Raw genomic sequence first — 18,927 nt, 5'->3', positions numbered from 1 at the left:
TAAGTATCTTTTTATTAAAACAAAATAATAAAAAATATAAATTATAAGTTTTTTTTTGTATTTTTAGATCAATTTAATTTGTATTTATTTATTTTTTCTAATTATTTATTAAATGTCTTTTTATTAAAAAAATTAAATTATATATATATATATATATATTATGATAATTCTTTAGTCAAAATTTGCCTTTATATTTTAACGACTAGTAAACATTTTTCTTCATCTATTTAATTTGATGCCAAGATCTGGTTCTTCATCTTGTCTTGAAGATAAACCACATTAATTGATTCAAAACACATGGATTAAAATTTTTAAATTGTATAATCTGACACATTGAAATTTAAAAATTAAAAAAATTATTGTATAATCTACTTATTCATATTTAACGCACTAAAAAATCTATCAAATTTCAGACCACCTTCGCTCAAAAAATGTAAAAGGAAAAAAAAACTTAAAAAGAGTTATAATACGTAGTAATTTTGACTTATACCAGATCATAATTCTTGACCTTGTAGTTAAATTTCTATAGGAAAGAAGGTACTCTAAATTTTGAAAGTTGGAGTTGATGATGGTATTTTGGATGAAGTTAGCCATCAAATTATAGTTGAAGTGTCTTAATTTTTGGTAGTTGGAAAGGGTGGCTTTGACTATGTAAGCCATTATGTTTTCACATTATATCATACTTCACATTTTATTTTTAAATGGCACAGAATTTTGATAATTTAATGATGAATCATGTCTTCCATTTCAAAGGGGAGGACTTTGAAGGGAGCAGAATTGAAGTTAATCTGAGGTCAATGATATAGACATGCATGTGCAATTTATTTAATGTATATTTTAAGATGGAATTATTTGAAGGTTCCTTCCCCTTACCTTACAAAGGAGACATTCATTCATGTGGAGAGTGAGGTAATATTGAAATTGATTTTATATTGATAATAAAAGGGTAGAATGAATAATAGTGGGGAATGGGCACATGGGTGCACTGCCTATAATGATGATAGGCATGCATGACATGTCACAAACATGGCAACATGGTCACATGGGGGATGCCACTGGACATGATAGAGCATGGGGCCATGCATGCATCGATGCCCGGCATCTTCCGGATTCCATGAGCGTTTTCCCTTCTCTTTGTTTTGCCGCTGGGTGACCGCGATTCCCAACGCACATGCTACGGCTTTGCCGGAAAATCAGTCAACTGACAGAACCGGAGCACGGGTCTGTCAGGCGGACGGCTGAGCGAGATGTGGACACTATTGGTAATGCCACTGGTACGCCCAACGGATGTCGCCGTCCTTCGCTGCCACTCAACTTTGGTTGCCGGCAGGGTGTCCCCTGTCCCTTCCACTGTCCCCTGGGGACACTAATTAATTATTTCTGCAAGCTAATCTCTGCCGTTGGATCGGTGATGGTTGACATGTGTCAGGGGCACGGAAGTTAGGGTTGTGATTAAGGCGGTCGGTTCATGGTGTGACGATAAGGGCAGAGCTGGTCGATTGTATTAATATACGCCAGAGAGGTAAACCAATACACATCAAACACCTCAGAGTTGGGATGAATAATGTTGTAGCAGACGGTATTCACACAGTCCAATAATCCGGATCAGTCCAGGGAAACCGGGATTTCTAGGTATACGCTATTGGTATTGTTCAGTGAGTAGTGTTTTTCATCAGAATCTCTGTGGTTGCAATTTGCAACTTGAATTTTGTGTTTTGGAGATATGGAGAGGTTTGCCAACGATGTGGACGAGCACAGCCTAAAGGAGACTGAACTCAGGCTAGGGTTACCCGGTGTGTGTGAGTCAGACACTGGTCCGGGGCAAACCAGGAATGGCAAAAGGGGATTTTCTGAAGTCATGGATTCCACCAAGGCTTCAAGTTTTAATGACAACAAATGGATTTTTCCTTCTGTCAAATGTCAACCTGCAACTTCTGCCATTACTGAAACGGCTGAAGCATGCAAGGGCAGTCAGCCAGGGTTGTTTTCTGCAACTCCTAGCCAGAAAATAATGATGCAAGGTGGTTGTGGTGCTCCCCAGTCATGGGCAGGGGACAATGGGCTTTCTAGGTCCATTGCTCCCAAGGATGAACTACACCCCAACACCCCAAGGGATGGACCAACAGAGAAAACTAATGGGGCATCTCAATCTCAGGCTGCAACTGATCCTGCCATGGCCCCTGCTCCCAAGTAAGTACTTATAGGACTCATGGGTTTCTGCTATTGCTAAGAAATATGACAGAGGTTAATCTCTGTGATGTTAATCTATCATTTCAGGGCACAGGTGGTAGGTTGGCCACCCATTAGATCCTTCAGGAAAAACACTTTGGCTGCAAATTCAAAGCCTAACGATGAGGGGTCTTCTAGTAATGCTTTATATGTGAAAGTGAGCATGGATGGAGCTCCCTATCTCAGAAAGGTTGACCTCAAAATGTACAGCACCTACCATGAGCTTTCCTCAGCACTTGAGAAAATGTTCAGCTGCTTCACCATGGGTACAAAATATGTACCTTTCCCCCCCTTCATTCCATTATATTCTGTGAATCATTTCCCTAAAATTTGTCCATTGGGTTGCTGGAATTAATCATAACAAATATTGAAATGTTTTCAGGGCAATGTGGAGCCCCTGGTCTGAGCGAGAGCAAGCTGATAGATCTGCTGAATGGGTCAGAATATGTGCCTACCTATGAAGATAAAGATGGAGATTGGATGCTTGTAGGCGATGTTCCATGGGAGTAAGTGACTTTATAAATTTATTCTTCTACATGAAGTAACCTGGTTTCAAACTTTCGCTAACCTAAAGGTTGGTGACCATGACTGATACTAAGTATCTATCTATCCCCCTGCAGGATGTTTGTAGATTCTTGCAAGAGGTTGCGAATCACTAAGGCCTCAGAAGCTATTGGTTTAGGTAATTGGCACATCAATCTTAATCTCCATTTTCACTGTAACAACATCTGTTGTTCCTCTTACCAATCCTTTTTTTTGGTTTGTACTGGTTTGCAGCTCCTAGGGCCATGGAGAAGTCCAGGTCCAAGAATTAGAGGTGGAGGTGGAGCATGACCTGCTTTTCTGGAACTGTGACAGTATCTAGCTTTGTATTTCTCAAAGTGGGTTGGTAGAGATTCAAGCATATCTTGGGGATTTGCAGAAGTTTCTCAGGGTGGATATGGTGAAATATTTTGTTGGAAGCAGGTCTGGACTCTCCTCAAACACACCTTCCCGCCATGGTGGGACTTGTAATTTTTTTCTTTTTAGTGGCAGCAATGAACAGAGTTCAAGTGCCTGGGACAGATCAATAAACTCAGCAATATTACGAGAGGACGTCATGAATAGGCATTCTGTGTACCATACTTCACAGCCCCGTGCACGCAGTGGAATAATTATTACTCTTTTCCCTAGTGTGTTTTTTTCTTTGTAGTTTTAATGCTTTCAACCTTTATTTTATTTTGAACCCTGCAATAATGAATGTTTAAACGCAAGCAATCGAGTGGCAAATCTTCTTGATTTGGTCTCGATCGATCATGTGGGGGTACCTTATTATTATTGTTGTTACGGTTTAAGATGAAATTGTGTGTATGAATTGAATGTTCATCCATCCATCCATCCATCCACCAAATGGAAGTGGTCACTCACGTCACGTTTCACATTTCACATTTGTGTGGAGGGAGGGAGGGAGGTGTTGTGTATAAGGAAGGAAGGTCCGTGTCACTTTTGTTGTTGCCTGCAGGCACTACTTGCGATATGTTTTCGTATTGTTGTATGCTACGTAACACTCTACTCTTCTATTCTATTTCTTTTCACTTTCAGTCTTTATTATGGTGGGGCCTCATACTACAAATTTTTGTTTTACAATAACAACTGCTCATGCTTTTAACAACCAATCTAGTATATTTAATTTTCTCGTTTAATGTATTTTTTTATTAAAAAAAATTAACACCAAGTAAATATAATTTTTGCCATAATTTATTATTTTATTTTTTATATTGAAGTTTTATTTATTTAGTTTTGAAATATTTAGACTCTAATTAATAAATAAATAGTGTTGGTTTAAATATTATATTAAATTTTAAAATGTAATATTTATTGAAAATAATATGATAATTCAATTTATTAAATCAACTCTTGAACTTTTTAAATATATGCATATAATTTTTTATACTCTCGATTTTTTAATTTTTTAATGTATATATAAATTTTTATACTCTTGATTTTTTTTATAAATTTTTAGAATTTTTTAAATGTGTATAATTTTTTTTTAAATGTCTATAAAAATTTTAAATATTATATAAATTATATCAATATCAATATTTATATTTATTATATCAATACCAATATTTATATACTGTGTTGTTTAAATACAATTTTATATCAATACCAATATTTATATACTGTGTTATTTAAATACAGTTTCAATGAATTTAAATGAATAAATATGTATGGGCGCATATATATTGTGTTTCTATCAAATATGTATCTTTACAGTTTCAACGAATTTAATTGAATAAATATGTATTTTTACGTTTTCAATGAATTTAAATGGGCCTATATATATTGTGTTTGAATGGTTGAATATATATGTTTTTTTCGAGCATCTTTTTAGTTTCTGTATTAGTGTTAATAATATTAGTATATATTGTGTTTGAATGGGTTTAAATGGGTGAATATATATGTGTTTTTCGAGTATCTTATTAGTGTTAATAATATTAGTATAGAAGATTGTATAATTGTTTAATAAAACATTAATATTAATGTCAAGGATTCATTACTTCATAAGTAATGAATGAGGATGTGAAAGGAAGGAAAAATATATATTAGTAATGAATGAGGATATGAAAGGAAGGAAAAATATATATTATAAGTAATGAATTAGGATGTGAAATGAAGGGAAAAAATATATTTTCTTTGAATTGGTTTAAATGGGTGAATATATATGTATTTTTCGAAGTTATATTTATAGAAGATTGTATAATTAGTTAATAAAACATGAATATTTATAGAAGATTGTATAATTAGTTAATAAAACATGAATATTAACTTAAAGATTCATAAATAATGAATTACGATGTGAAAGAAAGGAAAAAAAACGAGGATGTGAAATGAAGGAAAAAAATATGGTAATGAATGTTATGCGATAAAAATAAGCCTTTGTTATATAGTATTGGTAATTTGTTATATAGTATTGGTAAGAATGAGGATGTGAAATGAAAATTGTATAGTTAGTTAATAAAACATGAATATTAATGTAAGGATTACTTAGTATTGGTAAGAATGAGGATGTGAAATGAAGATTGTATAGCTAGTTAATGAAATATGAATATTAATGTAAGGATTCATAAGTAATGAATGAGGATGTGAAATGAAGGAGAAAAACATGGTAATGAATGTTGTGGAATAGAAATAAGCATTTGTTATATAGTATTGGTAAGAATGAGGATGTGAAATGAAGATTGTATAATTAGTTAATAAAACATGAATATTAATGTAAGGATTCATAAATAATGAATGAGGATGTGAAATGAAGGAGAAAAATATGGTAATGAATGTTGTGGGATAGAAATAAGCATTTGTTATATAGTATTGGTAAGAATGAGGATGTGAAATGAAGGAGAAAAATATGGTAATGAACGTTGTGAGATAGAAATAAGCATTTGTTGTATAGTACCCGTAAGAATTTTTTTGATAAATATTAATTATATATTTATATTGAAGATAAATTTAATTCAAAATAATATTAAATATAGGTATCCACATTCATGATAATAATGATGATGCTTACATTTAATGGGTTGTGTTTGTTGGATGCAGTTTTTCTTTGGTTGAGCTTAGCCCAATTTTGTTTTATTTTTCATGACAATAATGAAGATGCTTACATTTAATCTGTTGTGTTTGTTGGATGCAGTTTTATCTTTGGTTGAGCTTAGCCCAATTTTGTTGTATTTTTCAACAATTGCATTTGGTGGGTAGGAGGGAGAATGGTTGTCTACTATTTGTATTTGTGTTTTTGTGCAAGGTGTGTAATCTCATGCTATGTTGACATAGGTTGGTAGTTATTATGAATAAGAAAAAGAGCACTAATAGGATAGGGAAAATCTGACTGGAATTTGTCCAATGTATCTATTAGTCTTTATCAATTATATTGCTATGGTTTGGAATTCATTGCATTGATTAATTAATTTATAATTATTTGTTATAGAGGATTTTGTTCATTAATGCAATTATGTAATGTTTGCATTTTAATATTCCCTTGTGGTTATGATGGCTTATTAATGTTTGGCCCAACCTTTTGATTTACTAGATTGTTTATCTTTAATAATTTACAAAATTAATCAATTATAAGGAATCCATACAAAATCAAATACAATGTATGTGCACAAATCTAAAAATAATGTTAAGATATAAAATTATATTACTTAACAATGTATTCCATATTTTTCATCACTTTTAATATTTGAGCTTAAGTTTGTCGTGACATGTTTGTGAATTTTATGAATTAAAGGTCAACTTCATTGAATGTTTTCCAAGTTTCTAAGTGTCAATATTAAATAATAAGATAATCAAATATTAAGAGAACAAAGCTAATAATGTTGTGCAAGAAAAAAATCTATAGAAAGATTAAAATTGTTGGATATAGATGGGAAAATGCGAGTGTTGAGATCATGGATACTTGAAGATAACCTCATTGACTACATCAACTTTAACATCAAAGGCTTCTAGATCTATACAAAAATTAACTCCAAGTTAACAAAATAGATGGTGACAAGGTAGGGTCAACTCATTTCATTGAAGAACTAACATGGGTATAACATAGTTCTAGGTTTATTGAAATATATTATGCTTCAATATGCAATTAATTTGACATGTACACAATATATGATTACATAATGTATGAAATTATTAATTTGAGGATAATTCCAATCTTATAACATTTACTATCAAAATGTAACAAGCAAATAAACACCAATTTTTTATTATAGAAAAGTATATTTATCTTCTATGAGTTATTTCACATGTAGAAACATTATATAGAACCAATTTCCCTCCCTTTCATGGGTGTCCCTTGTGGACACCACCCTATGCTATATTATAAGGTAACCTACTAGAATTTGTTTCAAAATAACAACATGACACCACCCTATGCCTATATTATGAGGCAACCTACTAGAATTTGTTTCGATATTATGAAATAATTTAATGACAACTATATAATTCTTTTGCTAATACTTTAACCAATAATAATATTCTTACATAAATAATAAATAAAAGTTACACAACAACATCATAACCATCCCAATAAAAAATTCCATGTGATGACATGTATTAACATAAACGTTCTTTATTATATATATATATATATATATGAGAACAATAAAAAATCTATATCATGCTCTTAAATTTATTACAACCTCCCCATGCTGATAAGAAAAAAAAACCTTTAACTCTAAAATAGAAAAGTAACCATAACATGTTAGTAACATGATACAAACTTTCATATCACAATTAAGATAAGAATAAGGGAACAACATGATGATAAGAGAGAAAAAATAATAGTGATTTTTTAATTATAAACAAAATTTCATATATTCTAAAATATTTTTTAAATTATTTTCCATAATAATTTTGTAAGATTTCCCAAATCTTGTTTTACAAGAAAAGAATGAACAAAAATAAATATTGTTATAAGGTGATCTTATATTATTTCTATTGATGATATCATATTTAAGTAAATATATAATTTTATCAAAATATAATATCTCAAATTAGTAATATTAATTAGTGTAACTTTCTCATTAAGTTGCCCAACTTAATATTATAAGATTTATAAGTCTCAATGTATATGTCTATAATTTATACTCATAAATTTCATGGAAAATTTTAGGGGCTAATATTCTCAGGTGGGCTAATTTTCAATGATTTTTCCAAAATACTTTTGTCAATTTATATTTTTTTATAAAAATGATTCACCAAATTTTACAATACAAAATTTTTTACGGTTAAAATCGCCAACATTATATAAAGAGTATATATAAAATCATTATAATTTTGAATAATTTTACAAATATATTAATAAACATTTTATAGTTTGCATATTAGGGACTAGTGAGATTCACCAATATTTAAAATTTTCCCTACTTATAATTAATGGATATCATTTATCACATTTATACATAATTATATTATCATTATTATTAATGTAAATTTTATTATTATTAATGTAAATTTGTTAAGGAAAAAATCTTATTATTACCATTTTCAAAATATTCATATAAATTTTGAAATACAAATGGTATATAATTTAATTAATATATAATATAAATGTTATTCAAAATAAATGATATAACTAAATTGCCAATTATATAAATACATAAAATAAATAACCAATTTTAAATAAAAAAAATTATAATTCCACATACCTATTTACACATTTGAGTAAAAAAAAATATATTTGAAATTGTTATGTATCATGATATTTAACTCTTTTAAATTTTAAATTTTATATATATGTTAATGTTGCCAACTCATAAATAGAGCTCAATTAACCATCATCTAAAATGAACCTTTTTTCTTACTTGGAAAAATAAACTCTCCCCTCCTTCCTTAATGTTTTGGATGGTGGATGGGATTAACTCTTTCTAGTTTGTCGACGGTGGTGGATGGGATTAACTCTTTCTAGTTTGTCGACGGTGGATGGTATTAACCACTAGCCTACTAACCACACATGAATTTATGGGAATGGATCACACAACCTTTTTGTACATTATGCCTTAACATATATTAAAAATCACACACGAATTTATGGGAATGGATCACACAACCTTTTTGGACATTATGCCTTAACATATATTTTTAATAGAATTAACTTATTTTTTTAAGAATATGTGTGATTTAGTCAAACAATTTAGATGGTATTAATCACTAGCCTACTAACCACACATGAATTTATGGGAATGGATCACACAACCTTTTTGGACATTATGGGAATGGATCACACAACTTCTTTGGACATTATGCATTAACATATTTTTTTTAATAGAATTAACTTATTCTAACTTTTGTTGGAGAATATTTGTGATCTAGTCAAACAACTATTAGCATTCATAATAACACCGGTATTAACCACTAGCCTACTAAGGATCACAGAATCTCTTTGGACATTATGCCTTAACATATTTTTTTTAATAGAATTAACTTATTCCAACTTTTTTTTGGAGAATATTTGTGATTTAGTCAAGCAACTATTAGCATTCATAATAACACCGACAAAATCTCAAATGTAATGTATCAACAATAAATATAAAGCTACAATACTATAATATACACAAATATCCCATCTTATATTATCCATTATTATGCTGAGAGGCGCTCTATAGCTCAATATAGAGTAGATGTGTAAGTGTAATGTAAGTATGTAAATAATTCTAAATGTCGCCTATATATATATATATATATATATATATATATATATATATATATATATATATAAAGTAATGGGATGAGTGTAAACATGTTGGCTCAATTAATAATAAAAAGTTAAAGTAATAAAAATAATAAAATTCAATTTGTTATATTTTGATTTTGTTATTAACTTGTGAATAAGTTTTTCTACAATAACATGGGCCAATACCATAGCTTATGCATGCTCAAAAACCATAACCATGGATATTATTAACCATGGATATTATAACATGTAGAGATTAGGCTTTGTTACACTACCATGAGCCAATATCAAAACTATCAAAACTACATGCCCAAAAAAAAAAAAAAAAAAACCAACTTATTTCACAATCAAAATATTTTATAACAATACAAAAAAATTCTTACCCATGGATATTATTAACTTGTAAATAAGTTTTTTTACAATACCATGTGCCAATACCATGGCTTGTCAATACCACATGCCCAAAAAACATAACTTATTTCATAATCAAAATATTTTATAACAATATAACAAGATCCTTATTCATGGATATTCACCCTCACTTTGCCATTGATAATAGGCTTTGTTACAATAGCATGGGATAATACCATGGCTTATCAATACGGCATGCCAAAAAATAATAACTTATTTCACAATCAAAATATTTTATAACAATATGATAAGATTCTTAACCATGCATATTCACCCCCACTTTAACATGCATATTATTAACTTGTAAATAGGCTTTGTTACAATACCATGGCCAATACCATGACTTAATAATACCAAATGCCCAAAAACCACCACTTATTTCACAATAAAAATATTTTATTTTAATTTAATTTTATAACATTTTTTTAATTGAAGCTAAAAGGAAAAATGGTATAATTAGCTTTGAGATATATCTAAACCCTCTATCCTCACTACTACAAATATTCCCATAGAAATTAAATTAAGGTTTTAATAAAATTAAAAATGAGAATACTTTTATATTTAAAGATGTGAAATTTATATAATACAAATAGTATTGGTAAGAACCAACATATATCGATCCAAGCGATGACAACAAGCAAATTGAAGGAAAGAGAGGGGGAGGAGGAGAGAGAGAGAAGGAGATAGTGACATTGGAGAGCGGAGAGAGAGAGATTGGGCAAAACATAGAGAGGGAGGTGGGAGATAGAGGAAGGAAGAGAGAGAGGAGGGGAGAGAGAAGGAGAGAGGGAGAGAGAGGAAGGAAGAGAGAGAGAGAGAGAGAGAGAGAGAGAGAGAGAGAGAGAGAGAGAAGTGGGAGTGAAATGGAGAGAGAAGACTGAAGAGAGAGATGAAGTTGGAGGTGGGGAGGGGGGGAGAGGGAAGGAAGAATAAATACATAGAGGGGGGAAGGTAGAGAGAGAGAGGGAGTGACAAGGGAGTGATGGAAAGCGAGTGAAGGAGAGAGGAGAGCGGGAGGTAAGAGATAGAGAAGGAGAGAGAGAGAGAAGGGGAAGAGAGAGAGGCGGAGAAGAAGAGAAAGGGGGAGAGAGAGATAGATAGATATGGAGAGAGAGTGTGTATGTTTGGGGGGTGAGATAGAGAGAGTGAAAGAGACACATATATAAATATAGATATTATATAGTATTATATGTTGGATCAGGTGCACAACAAAATTAATTAAACACACAACAGAATAAATCAAGCACATAAACACAGTTTTTAACGTGGTTCACCCAACCAATCTGGGCTACGTCCACCAAACATAGGCATCAGGAGTTTATTATTCAAATTAGGAGATTACATCATGAAATCCTCACACTCTCTTGCAAACCATCCGAATGGTTGCCTGTTATATAGCCTAGAGAATCTAACAGCCTCATAACTCCCTCACATCAAATATAGGAGGCATTAACTCCCTCCCAACAACCTGGAGCTAATCTAGGAACTGAATCCCTATTGTTGTCATCAGCTGAGATTTTTCCTATTTTGCTCAAACAGAAAATCTCAACAATCTCCACCTTGACAACAATTCGCCTGATGCCCTGTTATTATTATTTTATCTTTTTTGCAAGCCAAGAGAAGCCAAACACCAGCGTAGCTTCTCCAACAAAACTGGTTTCGTGAACATGTCTGCACAGTTCTCCTTTGTATGCACCTTTTCAAGAGAAACTCCCCTTTCAGTGATAACCTGTCTTACAAAATGATATTTGATTGGAATATGCTTTGACTTACTATGATAGGCCGGATTCTTAGCCAAATGTATTGCACTTTGACTGTCACAAAGTAACCTGATGTTATCCTGTAACCTACCAAACTCACCAAGCAAACCTTTCAACCAAACCGCCTCTTTGCAAGCATGCGAAGCAGCAATGTATTCTGCTTCAGTAGTGGATAAAGCAACAATGTTCTGTAGCTTTGACATCCAGCTTATAGCTCCACCTGCAAGAGTAAAGACGTACCCTGAAGTTGATCTTCTCTTATCCAAATCACCTGTAAAATTGGAATCAACATATCCGCAAACAAATTCACTACTCTTATTGTAAGAAATGCAATAACTACTTGTGCCTCTCAAGTACCGAAGCACCCATTTCACTGCTGACCAGTGTTCTTTACCTGGATTTGCCATATACCTGCTGACAACCCCAACTGCATGTGAAATATCTGGTCGCGTACACACCATCGCATACATCAAACATCCTACTACATTGGCATAAGGAATTCAAGACATATAATCCTTTTCTTCATCTGTATTAGGACATAAACTCGAAGAAAGCTTAAAATGGGAAGCTAAAGGGATCGACACAGGCTTCACATTGTTCATACCAAACCTCAAAAGTATTTTCTCAACATACTTCTGTTGTGATAGCCACAGCTTACCATTGCCCCTGTCTCTGAAAATCTCTATGCCCAAAATCTGTCTTGCCGCTCCTAGATCTTTCATATCAAACGTCCTTGCCATCTGAGTCTTCAACCTATTGATTTCTTCAATGCTTTTGCTTGCTAAAAGCATATCATCAACATACAATACTAAGATAATGAACATGCCATTATTTAACTGCTTAAAGTAAACACAATGATCATATTCACTTCTTACATATTTCTGACTCAACATGAAAGAATCAAACTTCTTATACCACTGCCGAGGCGACTACTTCAGGCCATATAATGACTTCTTGAGCCTGCAGACAAATTTCTCATTGCGACGGTGAACAAATCCTTCTGGTTGTTCCATATATATTTCCTCATCTAAATCACCATGTAGAAATGCAGTCTTAACATCTAACTGCTGCAACTCCAAATCAAACAAAGCCACTAATGCTAACACAATTCTAATTGAAACAATTTTAACCACTGGTGAAAATATCTCATGAAAGTATATCCCAGCTTTCTGAGAAAACCCTTTTGCAACCAGCCTTGCTTTGTACCTGTCTTCCGTATCATTCACACCCCGTTTCAGCTTGTACACCCACTTACATCCCACAGTTTTCCTGCCTTTGGGAAGTTCAACTAGATCCCACGTGCCATTCTTACCTAAGGCCATCATTTCTTCCTTCATGGCTGCTTTCCATTTGTCACTATTTGAACCTTCTACAGCTTCCTGATAACACAAAGGTTCATCATCATTAGCGATCAAAGCAACTGAAGTAACATGATCATCATACCTTCTCGGACGGCGTTTGATCCTTGTAGACCTCCTTAAGAATGTTTTTGGTGCTTCCACAATTGGCTGTCTATCATCTGTAGAAACTTCTTCATAATCACCATCTAAGACCTGTTCATGTCCTCCATCTGAACCCTGTTCATAATCTGATTCTGAAACCTGTTCATGACTAGAATCTGAACTATGGTCGTTATGACTATCATTAGAAATACTGTCAAACTGAATATGCTGGAAATCAGATACATCATCCTGTTTCAATCTTCTATCTACATCTAACTGTACAAGAGAGGATTCATCAAACTTTACATCTCTGTTGATGATGATTTTGCGGGTAGTAGGATCCCACAATCTATATCCCTTTGTTCCATCACCATACCCAACAAAGATATACCTTTTAGACTTTGGATCTAACTTAGTTCGCTGATGTTTAGGCACTAGAGCATATGCATCACAACCAAACACTCTGAGTTTAGAATAGTCACAAGGGTGTCCTTTCCATACCTCTTGCGGAACCTTGCAGTCTATTGCTGTTGATGGAGATCAGTTTATCACATAACAAGCGGTTGCCACTGCTTCCGTCCACAACTCCTTCGGCAACCCGGCGTTACTCAGCATACACCTTGCTCTCTCTAGAAGAGTCCTGTTCATGCGTTCAACAACTCCATTCTGCTGAGGAGTATAAACCGTGGTCTTATGTCTCTCGATCCCTGCATCCTTGCAATAGATGTCAAACTCCTTGGAGGAAAACTCACCACCATTGTCAGTTCTTAAACATTTTATTGTTCTACCAGTGTTGTTTTCTACCAATGCTCTAAACTGCTTGAAAACTGTAAAAACATCAGACTTCTTTTTCAACATGAAGACCCAAACTTTCCGAGAAAAGTCATCAATGAATGATACAAAATAAGATGAGCCACCATATGACGCTGTAGGGGCTGGACCCCACACATCTGAATGGATATAATCAAGTATACCTTTACTAGTATGTTTGCCTGTTTTAAACTTTTGTTTACTTTGTTTACCAAACAGACAATGTTTACAGAAATCCAATTTTCCAGATCTTAGATTAGGAAGTAACTTTCGGTCAGCCAAAATTTTCAATCCTCTTTCCCTCATATGCCCCAATCTTTGATGCCATAAGTGAATGGAACTACTGTCATGTTCAGACACAGACACATGATCTGACCCAGTTCTACCTTCTAACTGAAATAGATTTCCTACTTTCTTAGCTTTCATCACTAGTAAGATACCTTTATAGATTTTCATAACTCCACCTTGAATTACAGTTTTATATCCATTTGAATCAAGTGCTCCTAATGAAATCAAATTTTTCCTTAAATCTGGTACATGCCTCACATCAGTTAATATTTTGGTTGTGCCATCAAACATTTGTAGTTGTATGCTTCCAATCCCAACAATATTACATGTTACATCATTACCCATGTACACAACACCATCATCAATTGATCTATATGTTTTAAACCAATCTCTATGTATACACATGTGGTTAGATGCCTCGGAATCTAACAACCAATGTTGATCATGTTTTGAAACATTAACTGACAATACCTCATCACTCATACCTGAACCTGATACTGAACCTGTATCTGTGGTGTTGGCTTCCTTCTTTTCTGTCGAAGAGCCTTCTTTAGCAGCCTGCTTTCGCTTCCAACAATCCTTTTTTAGATGTCCAGCCTTGCCACAATGCCAGCACTTCACCTTTGGCTTCTTTCCTTTGGACTTTGAGCGAGAGTCGTTATGCTTTCCCCCGGAGTGTCTCTCTCGTGAGCGACCTCTGGCCATCATTACCTCTGATGTAGAGGTGTCTGCATTCGACCTCTTCCTCGTCTCCTCAGCCAACAAGGCTCCAACAACATCGTCAAACTCAAGAATTTCTGATGTACTAAAACTTATGGAAGTAACAAAGTGATCCCAGGATTCAGGCAAAGAACATAATAGAGTTATTGCCTTATCCTCTGAATCAAATTTTACATCTAGACTGTTTAATTGCACCAACAAGGTATTAAAAACATTCAGGTGATCAGCAATTGAGGTACCTTCTTTCATCCGCAAACCATAAAGCTGCCGCTTCAGGAGAATCCGTTTTGTCAAAGACTTCGTCATATAGAGCTTCTCAAGCTTCGTCCACAGGCCTGCGGCAGTTTTCTCTGACACAATGTTGAACAGAACATCGTCCGCCAGACACAACCGAATTGCGCTCAGAGCTCTATCGTCCATCTCATCCCATTCATCCTACGTCATGGAAGGAGGTCTTTTGTTTTTCCCCAACAGTGCTTTCGCCACACCTTGTTGAACCAACAGATCGTGCATCTTCACCTTCCAGATCTCAAAATTATTCTTGCCATTAAATTTCTCAATTTCAAACTGGGCACTTTGAGTTTTCGCCATTTGTATCAACAAAAAAACACAATAATCTCCAATATCCAACCAACAATTTAAAAAAAAAAAATTGCCTATGCTTTTAAAGCAAAATATCTTCCCTTCACACAAATTTTCTGCCTTTGCATTTGTTTTTTAGACAACCAAAAAGCTGCCTATGCCTCTGTCCTTTTGCCCAAAAAAAAAAAACTGCCCTTTTACACTTATATTACTTTTCTTTAAAAAAAACCTTTCTGCCATATACACATCTCAAAAAAAAAAAAGATACGTCCCTTGTTTTTAAAAAAACTTCAATATCCCAGCACACAAAAAATTCCCACAATCTAACTGGCACTGCGTTTTATAGCAGAGACTGGAATATATTCACACGGGTTTTATCGAATCACACTGCGTAGGGGTTTCTTATGACATTCGGTCATTAAAAAAAAAAACAAACACGCGCAGGGACAATACCATTGGCTTGAGAATGGTTTGGGCTTTCGATTTTTTTCACTGATAAGCTGCGTCATCTTTCTGTAATATAACTTGAAACAAATTCTCTGTCGATAAAGACTTAGCAACCTGTTACATTAATTTCCAACAGCGTATCACATGCGGAAAAAATACCACATCTATATCTAAAGCAGCAGGATGTTCATTCGGTTGACATTTTGTTTTTTTTTTTTGAAGATGCTTGTTCTACCAATAGAGCATTTAACAACGCTGTTTTTGTTTAGAAATATATTCACGCTGTTGTAAACATCATACCCACGCTGTTTTGATAACAGATCACCACTGTTTTTAAAACTATCCACGCTGGTTGTAAATCCGCATGCCGGTTACAAAACCATATACACGCAGCAATGTTCTTACCATACGCATCAGCAATTTAAAAAAAAACACGCACCAGCCATATGTGACATCACTAGCTATGTAAATACGCAGCATGCTCCACGGAAAACTAAAAAACCATACCAGGTCAACACGCATTCACGCATCCGCTTCTGAACGCATTCACACGGAGTCACGCACCAACAGCTCCAGCAACCAGAGAAAAATTCTCCACGCCAGCAACAGCAGCGCTCCAGCAACACCTGCGCTCTACCTCCAAACAGTGTAGCTCCAGCACAGCCAACGCTCCAGGCAGCACCTCCAACATGCTCTGATACCAATTGTTGGAATTCAGAGGCACAGCAAATCAATTAAACACACAGCAGAATAAATCAAGCACATAAACACAGTTTTTAACGTGGTTCACCCAACCAATCTGGGCTACGTCCACCAAACATAGGCATCAGGAGTTTATTATTCAAATTAGGAGATTACATCATGAAATCCTCACACTCTCTTGCAAACCATCCGAATGGTTGCCTGTTATATAGCCTAGAGAATCTAACAGCCTCATAGCTACCTCACATCAAATATAGGAGGCATTAACTCCCTCCCAACAACCTGGAGCTAATCTAGGAACTGAATCCCTATTGTTGTCATCAGCTGAGATTTTTCCTATTTTGCTCAAACAGAAAATCTCAACATTATATAACCAACCTAGATCCACCTTAACCCAGATCTATCAAGCGTTGAGAGGGAGCAAATCTCTCCAGATGCAATCATTTCCTCAAGTTTTACACTAAAAAAAGTTTACACCTCTAGAGATTGGATTCCTCTAGGGGCTTGATAGATAGATCTAGACTAGTTTATCATCATTTTTATTATTGACATAACTTACAATATAAAAAAACAAACACAAGCAAAGAAACCTATACTTATATATATATATGCATAACCATAATTTTTTTATTATTTTTTCAATATAATAAGGGTAAAAATAGTGCACAATGAAGAAGAAAATGCCTTATATCACATCATGCATGATTTTCATCCTGAATATCAGTATTTGAAACTGTAAAAAAATCTATTTTTATGGAAGTTATTTTTAAATATAAATAAAATAAGAAATCACAATTTCTTTAAAAAAAAAAATGTCAATAATACGATAACTTAGCTATACATTTAATTTATATTTATTTTATAAAAAAATAATATAATTAATCAAAAAGAATTATGTATCTTTATTATTCATTATATAAAATTTATTAAAAATTTCATTAAAATTTATTAAAAATTTCAAACTCTTCACGCATCTCAGTTATTAAAATGTAATCTTAACTCTACAATATTGTTTCCTTTGCTTCTCATCCCTCTTTTGCCGGAAAAAAATGCTCATACCTTTACATTGAGAAGTGCACTTATATATTATACAGAACTAACATATATAACAACTATTTAAAAAGATAGGAATGAAACAACTTACATCTTACGTCCATTGGTTGAGCATTCAATTAGGTTCAATTAACTTAATTAATTATTACTGCTATCAAATTATAATCACAATTTTCCTTGTACAATTTTTTGTTATTTAAAATGATTTTATAATATATATTATTATTTAATATTTAATATTATTATAGTTAATAAATTGATTCATTCCAAGTTATCAGGTTTGTAGATAAACATATATTTATTTTTAAAACTAATATAATATTTTATTAATGAAATATTATAAAAACATTCAAAACAATTTTATAACAAAATTCACCATCCCAAATTCAAACATTCATTATATATAAATATAAATTAGGCTGGTTGAGCATTCAATTAGGTTCAATTAACTTAATTAATTATTACTGCTATCAAATTATAATCACAATTTTCCTTGTACAATTTTTTGTTATTTAAAATGATTTTATAATATATATTATTATTTAATATTTAATATTATTATAGTTAATAAATTGATTCATTCCAAGTTATCAGGTTTGTAGATAAACATATATTTATTTTTAAAACTAATCTAATATTTTATTAATGAAATATTATAAAAACATTCAAAACAATTTTATAACAAAATTCACCATCCCAAATTCAAACATTCATTATATATAAATATAAATTAGGCTTATATTCAAACATTCTTTGTATATAAATATAAATTAGTTTATGTGGAGGGCATTTTCCTTTAAAAAAATGAAAAGACAACCTGAAAATATGCTAGGTAAAAAAACTCAAAGACATCATGAAAATATGCTAGGGTAAAAAATACGCTATATGTAGAAAGAAAGTTCATTCATGGTTTTCCAATAATTTAATAAACTATTTGAAAGTGTTGTTGTTATGTGTTTGAAGATATAACGATACATTTTCCATGACCTTTAATATTTTTTCTTTTCCTTTTTTATAAATGTCAATGTTTCACTTTCCTATGAATTTGTTTGTAGGTAAGCAAAAAAATATGTATCATTTATTATGATTTTTATTATAGAATCATCATATATATTGATCTATAAATAATATATACATTGTATATAAACGATGATCGTAGGCCTATTTATTTTTCAACATATATACCAATTACAAAATAACAAAAATAAATTCTTTTATGTTAGCCTTTAAAACACTCCTCCATAAGTAGGATTCACCTTTGTCAAAATATAGA

At 32.6% G+C, this 18,927-nt stretch overlaps 1 protein-coding gene across 1 annotated transcript; it reads left to right on the top strand.

Moving 5' to 3' along the window:
- The first annotated feature begins 1,523 nt into the window (after positions 1-1,523).
- On the top strand, positions 1,524-3,401 carry LOC149142325 (auxin-responsive protein IAA14-like). The gene is made up of 5 exons (XM_089452063.1): positions 1,524-2,190; positions 2,278-2,495; positions 2,612-2,735; positions 2,850-2,911; positions 3,007-3,401. Exons 1-5 carry the CDS (start codon positions 1,724-1,726, stop codon positions 3,042-3,044), a joined length of 909 nt encoding a protein of 302 aa, XP_089308189.1. The 5' UTR covers positions 1,524-1,723; the 3' UTR covers positions 3,045-3,401.
- The last annotated feature ends 15,526 nt before the right edge of the window (positions 3,402-18,927 follow it).

This window comes from Pinus tabuliformis, chromosome X (assembly GCF_031772625.1).
Source record: "Pinus tabuliformis cultivar Carrire ecotype Pingquan chromosome X, CPIR1, whole genome shotgun sequence".
Lineage (NCBI taxonomy): Eukaryota > Viridiplantae > Streptophyta > Pinopsida > Pinales > Pinaceae > Pinus > Pinus tabuliformis.
The sequence above is the reverse complement of the archived record's forward strand: the minus strand, read 5'-3'. Positions and strand labels throughout refer to the sequence as shown.

Coding starts and splice junctions, on each gene's coding strand:
- LOC149142325 (XM_089452063.1), top strand. CDS start 1,724: ATGGAGAGGTTTGCCAACGATGTGGACGAGCACAGCCTAAAGGAGACT. Junction 2,191..2,277: donor GCCATGGCCCCTGCTCCCAA/GTAAGTACTTAT, acceptor CTATCATTTCAG/GGCACAGGTGGTAGGTTGGC. Junction 2,736..2,849: donor GTAGGCGATGTTCCATGGGA/GTAAGTGACTTT, acceptor ATCCCCCTGCAG/GATGTTTGTAGATTCTTGCA.